This window comes from Plecotus auritus (genome assembly GCF_963455305.1).
Source record: "Plecotus auritus genome assembly, chromosome: 2".
NCBI classification, from domain to species: domain Eukaryota; kingdom Metazoa; phylum Chordata; class Mammalia; order Chiroptera; family Vespertilionidae; genus Plecotus; species Plecotus auritus.
The window spans coordinates 185,529,743-185,540,422 of NC_137771.1; the positions used below are offsets into that span (position 1 = coordinate 185,529,743).

Below are 10,680 nucleotides of genomic sequence, written 5' to 3' on the forward strand. Positions count from 1 at the left end.
GCTGCCTCCTGCACACCTCCCACTGGGGATGTGACCGCAACCAAGCTACATGCCCTTGACCGGAATCGAACCTGGGACCTTTCAGTCCGCAGGCTGACGCTCTTTCCACTGAGCCAAACCGGTTTTGGCCAAATGTAAACATTTTTAAAAGCAATTGCATAAATCTTCCACATTATTCCTGAATTCTTAGCCAATGTATTTTTCTCAAACATGTGGATCTTCATCTACATAGAAATACATAGATGTTTCATAAGCTATCCCTAAGTTTAAGGAGCATACCATTCCCTGTAGAAAAAGAAGTGATGTTATATAGCTTTTCTCCTTTTGGCCAAAGGACCTAGTCTACATTATTTCTGTTTTGGGGTTAGCCATTACCAAACAGTAATTATAGATCTAATTATTGATTTAGAAGAGTAGACTGTTTAGAAGTAAACTATGGATCTGAGTGAGAGAAGTTAGCTCCTAGAGCATTTGCGATTTTTCAGGCATTCTCTGACTTTACCAACACGTGACAGTTTTGATACTTAAAATCCTTAGCTCACTTTTTCTCCCCAAGTGTGTAAGAGTTCTATATAATTGTGGTAGAAAATCTTATTCAGGTGGACTTTTAATCAGACTTTCTTTGTTTTTATTTTTAACTGTCCTAAGTTATAAATATTTATTTTGTAGGTATCATAGCTGCAAATGTTTTTGTATTCTGTTTATGGAGAATACCTTCTCTACAGCGGGGAATGATCAGATATTTCACATCCAATCCAGCCTCAAGTAAGTCTGACTTGTGTGATTTTATTTTGAGGTAGAGGTAATATGAAAGAAATATGCTTTATGTTAATTGAATGTTATAAAAAGGATGAGTTTTTATTAACAGTTATAAGCAAAATCAGAGGATAGCCTGTAAGCTCTTTGAGAACAGGGACCCACTTTCTTACTGCTATGTCCTGGGTACCCACAATGTGCCTTGCACATAATAGATATCTAAATATTACTTAGTAACTTAAAATTCATGATCACTACATGTTTACTCTTTTTAAATATATTTTTATTGATTTCAGAGAGGAAGGGAGAGTGAGTGAGAGAAACATCAGTGATGAGAGAGAATCATTGTTTACTACTCTTTGAGAGACTGTTATTTACTAATTCTTTCTTCTAACCAACTTTCACCATAGTGACAAGTTACTTTCATTGAATTGAGACTTGTTATTGGTTGCTTAATAAGTAGAAAAGAGATTTAGCTCGGCCTGTGTGGCTCAGTGGTTGAGCGTCAACGTATGAACCAGGAGGTCACAGTTCGATTCCAGGTCAAGGCCGGGGTTGTGGACTCAATCCCCAGTAGGGGCATGCAGGAGGCAGCCAATCTATCATTGATGTTTCTGTCTCTCCTTCTATTTTAATTGATTTTCAAGAGAAGAAGGGAGAGGGAGAAAGAAATACATCAATATGAGAGCAGAACATTGATCAGCTGCCTCCTTCACACCCCTTACCAGGGATCGAGCCTGCACCCTGGGCATGTGCCCTGACTGGGAATCAAACCAGTTACCTTTTGGTGAATGGGACAATGCTCAACCAACTGAATCACACCAGCCAGGGCAATTTATTTAACCTTTTTATTAATCCTCACCTGAGAATATTTTTCCATTTATTTTTTTTTAGAGATGGGGCGGGGGTTGGGGGGAGAGAGAGAGACATTGATGTGAGAGAAACACATCGATTGGTTGCCTCCCACACACGCCCAGAGCAGGGCTGGGGATGATCAGAATCAAACCTAGGACCCTTCAGTCCTTGGGCTGAGCTCCATCCACTGAGCCAAACCGGCTAGGGCTTGTTTAATCTTTTAACTGGCTCTGTTTTTGTTTCCCGTGTTTGATTTCACAATAATAATGAAAAGATCTAAAATAGACTATTTTTGCTGGTGGTCTGTCCCACGATTACTAGTCTGTGTTTTTCTTTCTCTCCTAGAGGTCCTTTGTTCTCCAATGTTGCTGTCCACTTTCAGCCATTTCTCCTTGTTTCACATGGCAGCAAATATGTATGTGTTGTGGAGCTTCTCCTCCAGCATCGTGAACATCCTGGGCCAGGAGCAGTTCATGGCGGTGTACTTATCTGCAGGTAACAAGCTTTATTCTTGGGCTTTTCAGAGTGCAAACACTCACCCACCTGGAGAAGGGATAACGGAAATGATTAGAGCCGTGTTCTACGTACAGGAAGTGCTCAGAATGCGTTTGTTTCTCAGATTGTACGCACAGAAGAGAACCACAGACTGGTGGGGCTGCTGCTTCACTTTTGCAGATTTTCTCTTAATGTGAATTATTTAGCTACTGTTTAGTTTTAAATTACTCAGACAGTAAAGTTTCATGTTGAACTTAAACATGTCATTTTATGTCACTAGGTCTTGGTTTATTTTATTTAAAAAATATATTTTTATTGATTTCAGAGAGGAAGGGAGAGGGAGAGAGAGAGAGAGAGAAACATCAATGATGAGAGAGAAAATCATTGATTGGCTGCCTCCTGCATGCCCCACACTGGGGATTGAGCCCACAACCCAAGCATGTGCCGTGACTGGGACCTCCTGGTTCATAGGTCGATGCTCAACCACTGAGCTACTCCGGCTGGGCTTGGTTTCTTTATTTTACAGATAAATAGTTCCCAGACTTCCCGGCTGTCGCAGTCATCTGAATCTTTATTCAGTAACCTTAAGCTCATTTCCCACGGTGTGTTCAGCTTCCAGAATGCTTTTTCCAGAGCTATTCATTAAGATTGTCAATAATGAGTTTATTCTTGCAAGCGTACATGTTAGCAGGGACCCACTTTAGTTGTGGTCCTGGTGGTAGCATCATTTCCTTATTTCAACCAAGAAGTGGTGGTGCAGGATTCCAGGTTCCTAGATGTTGCTAACTTGGCAATTGATTCATTAAATTTTGTTTATCTCTCTTTGTAAAATGTACTTAATTAAAACCATAAAGTATAAAAATTTATTTTTTAAATCCCTTCATTTAAAGCAGGATATCTGGTAGTTATTGTGTAGTGAGCTTAGAGATGGAAGACCTAGGTTTAGATACTTTTTCTGCCACCAGCTGTGTGATGTTCCAGAAAAGACTATATACCTCTCTGAGGTTAATGATATGTAGAAAGCATTAAATAGAAGCATCTACCACAAGGCCCAGAATGAGTACTTAATGTTATTAAATACTCATGTTCATCTAGTCCCTCAGAACTAGAAGCTGAGTGGTTTCTCTGGGTAAGATAAGGGTGTAGTTTTTCCCCAAGCATTAGTTGTATTGTAGGTCAAAGAGTCTTTTAAATGCCATTAATACCTGCTCTGTAGGAAGTTGTTTTTATAAATGAGCCACACTCAGCTCAGATGATGTTGGAGGCAAAGGGATTTGTAAAGGACCATCTAATCTAAATCTGCAGCAGAATCAGTGGCTGAGCTGGGTAAATAAGGACTCCCCGGTCCCACTGCAGGGTTCTGATTTAGTGTTTGGAATGCAGCCCAGAGGATTCCCAGACAGTTGGTGAGTTTGGAATTAGTCTCTTTTCTTCATGATATAGATGAAGAAAAAGGTGACTGAGAGGTCAAGTAAATGACTCTTACTCAGAAAGCTGTGCTGTCAGTCTGGCTTTTCGTTCCCTGTAAAATACCTAGAGTGAGACAGGATAAGTGTCCATGCCTGCACCTCGTAGTGACCCAGCTGGGTCCCCGGCACTGTTCATCTCTGTGGGTGGAGATCAGAAATGGGAACCATTGTGACACCTCACTAAAATGACTGAAACGTGACTTATTTCTCAGGTGTTATTTCCAATTTTGTCAGTTATGTGTGTAAAGTTGCTACAGGAAGATATGGACCATCACTTGGAGCCGTAAGTATTTCTAATTTAAAATATTTTAATTTTACAGAAGTTTCTAACTTCATTTTGAAATAATTTTAGAATTACAAAAAGTGGCACAATTAGTACAGAGAGTTCCTATATGCCCTTCACCCTACTGTTAACTACAGAAGGACCACACAGTTATCAAAGCCAGGAAATTGACATTGAAACAATTATTTCTATTAACTGTTATCTATATCTAATTTAGAATTTATACATTTCTAACACCTTGTAAATTTGAGGCTATAAATTTTAACTATTGGTCATTTATATATGCTTACTGGAGTAGAGTACATATCAAGAGTAGCCAACAAGATAGGAAATGAACCTAGGTGGCCATCAGGAGATGAATGAATAAAGATGTAGCATATATATACACACATACGCAATGGAGTATTAACCATTAGAAACAATGAAATCTTGCCATTCACAGCAACATGGATGGACCTAGAGCAGGGGTGGGCAAACTTTTTGACTCGAGGGCCACAATGGGTTCTTAAACTGGACCGGAGGGCCGGAACAAAAGCATGGATGGAGTGTTTGTGTGAACTAATATAAATTCAAAGTAAAGGAGCGGAGGGGAGAGCAAGAGAACCCTCCGCTCTTTCGGCTCCGCGGGCCGGATAGAACAGCTGATGAACAGGCCGAATCCGGCCCGCGGCTGACCTAGAGAGTATTATGCTAAGTGAAATAAATTGGCTACACCAATTTACATTTCCATCAATAGTGCACAAGGGTTCCCTTTTCTCCACATTCTTGCCAACACTTGTTATTTCATGACCTTTTATGATACGCACTAGAGGCCCGTTGCATGAAGAGATTCGTGCAATAGGCCTTCCTTCCCTTGGCTTCCAGCACCAGTTTTCCTCCGGCACCCAGGACCCAGGCCTTTGCTCTGGCCGGAGTCTGCTGCCTTTGCTGCAGACTCCGGCCAGAGTCTGCCTTCTTCATCTTTGCTGCAGGCTCCGGCCAGAGTCTGCCACCTTCGTATTCGCTGCAGACTCAGGCCGGAGTCTGCTGTCTTCATCTTCGCTGCAGACTCCAGTTGGAGTCTGCTATCTTCATCTTTGCTGCAGACTTGGGAGTCTGCAGTCTTCGTTTTTGCTGTGGCCAGAGTGCCACTCCTGTAGATCCCTTTGCCCGCCCCTCCCCTGGCCCTCCCTCTCATAGCAGGCGTCCTGCCCCGCCTGGCCACTCCACACCTGGAGCAGCTGGGCGGATGCCATCTTTGTCCTTCTAATTTGCATATTCCCTCCTGATTGGCTGGTGGGCATAGCAGAGTGATGGTCAGTTTACATGTTTCTCTTTTATTAGTGTAGATTCTAACAGATGTGAGGTGATACCTGATTTTGGTTTTGATGATTCATGATGTTGAGCACCTTTTCATGTACCTGTTGGTCATTTGTATGTCTTTTTTGGGAAAATGTCTGTTCAGATTATTTGCCCATTTTTTAACCCCTTTGCCCAATATTTTGTACAGTAGTAACTGAAAGCTTTTTTTTTTATCCTCACCCGAGGATATGTTTTATTGATTTTTAAAAAAATATATATTTTTATTGATTTTAGAGAGGAAGGGAGAGAGAGATGGAAACATCAATGATGAGAGAATCACAGATTGGCTGTGCCCCACTGGGAATCGAACCTGCAACCCAGGCATGTGCCCCTGACTGGAATTGAACCTGGAACCCTTCAGTCCGCAGGCTAATGCTCCATCCACTGAGCCAAACTGGCCAGGGCTGTTTTATTGATTTTTTTGAGGGGGAGGGGGAGAGAGAGAAACAGAAACATCAGTGTGAGAGAGAAACATCATCCCAGGGAAGGGGCAGGTAGGTAGGAGTAGATGCTTAGCAGAGATCAGTTAGTTGCCTCCCACAGGCTTGAACCCGGAACCTTTTGGTATATGGGACAATACTGCAACTTACTGAGCCACCGGCCAGGGCAGTAACTGAAAGCTTTTAAGCTTTGTGCTCACCTAGAAACTTGTGGCTTGTTAATTTTCTGGAAAGTATTTCTACTTTAGATGTTGAGGTCACTAAGCAGTTGCATGCTGAGAGTTTCACCAGTTGTTCATTTGCAGTCGGGCGCTATCATGACGGTCCTTGCAGCTGTCTGCACTAAGGTCCCAGAGGGGAGGCTCGCCATTATCTTTCTTCCAATGTTCACGTTCACCGCAGGGAACGTGAGTATTTTCATGAAGGGAGGTGTGGGGACAGTGGTGGTATTTTAATATTGACTGAATTCTTGCCCTTAAATTAGAAATGTCAATGCTGAAGGAAGCAAAGTTTACCAGTTACGTTCTTTTTTTGCTGGCTTGCAGGCCCTAAAAGCCATTATTGCCATGGATACAGCAGGAATGATCCTGGGATGGAAATTTTTTGATCATGCAGCACATCTTGGGGGAGCTCTCTTTGGAATGTAAGTTTTGAGTGTAATTGATTGCTACACTGCTTTTTCAGGTCATTTTCTTCTCTTAAAGAAGACAGAGTAAGGCAGGGGCAGGTGGGGTTGGGAGGGCGAGGAATCCTCAACATGGTTTGCTTTGGCCTTGCCCGGTTTCACATGGGAGGTGGGACATGAGAATATCAGCCCTGCCCCTGCCTCAGTCACTTGTAGAGAGACTGGCTGTGCCTTTACTCTACCCTTAACCTCAGGCCACCTTAACTCCTAACCTGTCATGATTCCCAGCCTCTTTTGGAGACTGTTCCCCAGCCCCCAATCTGGGCTATCACCTCCTTTCCCCACTCTCAGGCCTCCTCTCCCCTGCCCAAACCCCACCCTGACCTCCATCTCACAGGGGCTAGGCAGACACAGAGTGGGCAGAGCCGTTGCTTTGCCTGCAGTGAGTGTGTGCATGCTTGCATGCTGCGTGACAGGCCAGTGGTAAACACTAGTGGGCATCTGTTATATGGCAGCCACTGCGCTAGCTACCTTACGTTACACTACTATTACCTCTCTCTTATATGAATGGGCTCAGTAGCTACAGGAAGATATGGACCATCACATGGAGCAGTAAATATTTTCATGAAGTGAGGTGTGGGGACAGTGGTGGTATTTTTTTTTTAAGAGGTGTCTTTTTATTTATTTATTTTTTACGGAGAGGAAGAGAGAGGGATAGAGAGTTAGAAACATCGATGAGAGAGAAACGTCTATCAGCTGCCTCCTGCACACCTCCAACTGGGGATGTGCCTGCAACCAAGGTACATGCCCTTGACCAGAATCGAACCTAGGACTCTTCAGTCCACAGGCCGATGCTCTATCCACTGAACCAAACCGGTCAGGGCAGTGGTGGTATTTTTATATTGACTGAATTCTTGCCCTTAAATTAGAAATGTCAAACTGCTCTTAAGTAGCTGAGCAGAGATTTCAACTCAGTTCCAGAGCCCTTCCCGCCCTGTCATACTTGAGTATAATTGCATTGTGGTCACAGATCTTCCACTTGTGCTTCAGACAGTGGACTTGGAGCCCATCTAACCATAAGAGTCCCTTTAGCAGAGTTAGATGTGCTGGATCCCCTGATGGCCTATCTTTTCTTGTATAAATGTTGCCTTTTGCCCGTACTTGGTTTTTACTTTGTTTCATGATTATGGGAAAACTGAAGTTTTTTAATTAAAAAAAGAAAAGAAGAATCTATTCTCAGTGGAGCAGTTTTGCCCAGTAGGCGGTAGAATTAAATGCCATTATGCCATTTTTAATTTTTAGTGATGATTAAAGAATAGCATATGTGAGTTCTAGCTTTAACATCAGCACATTATAAATAGTAGAAACTGACCTGATATTACAGCATGAGAAACGAAGACTTATGAAAAAGGGTTCTGTTTTATGAACTCTAAATTTATCTGAATCCTTCCAGGTGTACTTAAAGGATCTTATCCCCAGCAGGTTTTATTCTCCTGAACTATAATTAGGTGACCTTTTTCCATTCTGAAAATAATTGGATCAAATACATTTTAAGTCCAGGATCTGAAAGGCAGAGAAATCTGTTTTCTTTGCTGTTTCTAATTTCAACTTCTTTTATTTACTTGATCTCAGTCATATCCAGAACATCTTTAGATTTAAAAGTCTTTGCTAATAGTACAGGTTCCATTAGTATCCTGCACATTTCCTTGGCTTTATGTCCCTCACCACATTTTATGGTCTTCACCTTGTACTGCTGCAGTAATAATAGCTGACAGATTGAATATGTGTGGTATGCCTAAGCTAAGGACTGATGTGTATAATACTCTTAAAATCCTGTGAGGTATTCCTTTTTACAGAAATGAAGCTGCTTAAAGAAGGGCACTCATTCAAGGTCACAAAGTCATTGCAGAGCTAGAGTTTCAGATTGCACATCAGGCCACACTGGCCCAGGGCTGCATGTTTTTATAAATTTCTTTCTGTGAGTTTACTGGTTTTCTTAATTTTTCAAAATTTTAATGGTGATTATATTTTTATCAGATTTTAATTATTTTTATTGATTATTAAGATTTAGGTACAAAGCCAAGCACTTATAATTTAAAAAAATACTCAGAACATTTAAAAATGTTAAAACCTTAAACTGCTGATACACATGTAAAGCAAATAGTGCATTTTTTTCAGTCAGGTGTCTGAGAGATGCAAAAATCAACAAAGTCTGGTCTTTCCCTCAGGGGACAAGAAATGTGGGAAACCAGGGCAAAAATAAAGGTTTCAGTAATAAACATTTTCATTAACAGCCATTTCAAATCAATCCCACCACCTCCAGGAACGCTCCCAGCCTCCCCCAGCCCAGGAGGAGGGGCAGATGCCCCGGAGTCACACTTGCACCTTGTGCTGCCCTGGGTTGAGCACCTGGTCTTGCAGTACCTGGACCTCTCAGCTTCTCAAAAGCAGGCCCTTGTCATTTGCCCCTCACTCTGTGCTCCTCAGCTGGTAGTTGCTCCTTAGGTGTGCAGTGGTTAGAGCACAGGTTTCAGAGTCAGATTTGGGTTCTGGTCTCAGTTCTGGTGATTCCTAGTTGTGCAAATTGAGCTAATTAAGTCACTGAACTTCTCAGTGTTTCATCTTCCTTAGCTCAGGCTGCTTTTAGGCAGTTTTTAACAGGAGAATGGCGATTAGAACTGTACTTTAAAAGATGGGTAGAATTTGGATCAGCAAACGACCCTTTGCTTAGCCAGGTGGAAAATGACGAGAAGCATTTAAACTAGCCATCATTAGTAAGTAAACTCTACTTCTGAATTTTCTTACCAGGATTAGAATTGGTCTGACCTGTTGGTGAGTCCTTGATGGGCCATTTAGAAGCTCTTAGCACCTTGAGCAGATTACCTTATCTCAGACTTGGCTTCCTCTGTAACAGAAGTGATGCTTAACTTGCAGGGCTGTGGTGAATCCAGAGTAGTGTGTGTGAAGTACTTACACTTTTCAGTTCAGTCTCATGTGGTCCCACCCTACTTCGACCCTTTACATACTCCAGATATTAAAGGTAAATTATGGATGTATATCAGATAAATTAGCTATTTTAATAAGCTACATAGTAAATTGCAGCAGCATTAATTTTTTAAATGTCATCATGTTACTTACCATGTGTGTGTCATACTGTTTGAGTGTGGGCCTGCTTTGTTTTTCGTTTTCCCAGATGGTATATTACTTACGGTCATGAACTCATTTGGAAGAACAGGGAGCCTCTAGTGAAAATTTGGCATGAAATGAGGACTAATGGCCCCAAAAAAGGAGGTGGCTCTAAGTAAAACGGATTGGACAACACTGGTGCATCTGGTCCTGGCTGCCTGGAAGCCCCAGGAACGCATCGGCCCTGGAGTGACCACGTCTTTGCTCCTGCCTGGAAGACACCCGGCTTCTGCTTTCCCAGAATTTTAAACTCTGTCCTCAGTACATGTCTTACTAGAAAGTGAACTGTGGCAATGTTATGAAATAAAGGTTTATACTCTAGTTTGTAAACAGAGGGTGTGTGTCTCTCTGGAAGAGCAGTTGCCCTGGAACCCTGTTCTGTCGGATGTAGGTTGAGCTGTGAACCCAGCAGGGTGCACAGGGAAAGACCTGATGGAAACTTGGAGGGACTCTAGAATGGCTTCCAGGTTTTTGCACATTGGCCTTCGCACATCTCTGCTAAGCATCTACTCCTACCTACCTGCCCCTTCCCTGGGTTAATAGGTGGAAGACAGAGTATCTTCTCCGACATGGTCTGAAACAACAGCTGCTTATTTTGTAAAGTTTCCCAGGAGTTAATGTTTCCTGGCAGTTGGTGGCATACACAAAAAGCTCTTTTTAGGCTTTTGCTTTCTTGGTTAACATTGAAACCTAATGAGACTTAAAGGAAGCATCTTGGATAAATTCAGACTAGAGCCTGAGCCTGATTGCATCTTACATTTGAAAAGGTACATTCTTTGAATTTAAGCATTTTACTGAAATACCAGACAGTGATCATCACTTTTGTGGAACTAACTTGCCTTCTGATTGAGAGTTATTTCTAGGAAATGCAATTTGAGAATTTAAGTTTTTCTTGAGTAGATTTACAGAAGAGTTTGTTTTTTTAAAAATGTATTTTTATGATTTCAGAGAGGAAGGGAAAGGGAGAGAGAGAGAGAAACATCAATGATGAGAGAATTGTTGATCGGCTGCTTCCTGCATGCCTCCTATTGGGGATCGAGCCTGCAACCTGGGCATGTGCCTTGACTGGGAATCAAACTATGACCTCCTGGTTCATAGGTCGATGCTCAACTACTGACCACACCAGCCAGGCAGGACTAAATATTTCAGTCACCAAATCTAGGTGGCTAATTCCTGGTCCATGGAGGTCACACAAAGGCAGCTGCTCCACTGGGGGTCACAGTATGCCCC

At 42.2% G+C, this 10,680-nt stretch overlaps 1 protein-coding gene across 2 annotated transcripts in view; it reads left to right on the forward strand.

Annotated features, from left to right (window-relative positions):
* Nucleotides 1-9,808, forward strand: part of PARL (presenilin associated rhomboid like) — a 28,492-nt gene extending 18,684 nt beyond the window's left edge. The window contains exons 5-10 of one of the 2 annotated variants that reach the window (XM_080655346.1): nt 670-765; nt 1,957-2,106; nt 3,788-3,858; nt 5,945-6,046; nt 6,185-6,282; nt 9,458-9,808. In XM_080655346.1, the coding sequence (XP_080511472.1) occupies nt 670-765; nt 1,957-2,106; nt 3,788-3,858; nt 5,945-6,046; nt 6,185-6,282; nt 9,458-9,569 (629 nt within the window). In that variant the 3' untranslated portion in view covers nt 9,570-9,808. The remainder of the gene's footprint in view (nt 1-669; nt 766-1,956; nt 2,107-3,787; nt 3,859-5,944; nt 6,047-6,184; nt 6,283-9,457) is intronic. The other variant, XM_080655347.1, reaches the window with a different exon arrangement.
* The last annotated feature ends 872 nt before the right edge of the window (nt 9,809-10,680 follow it).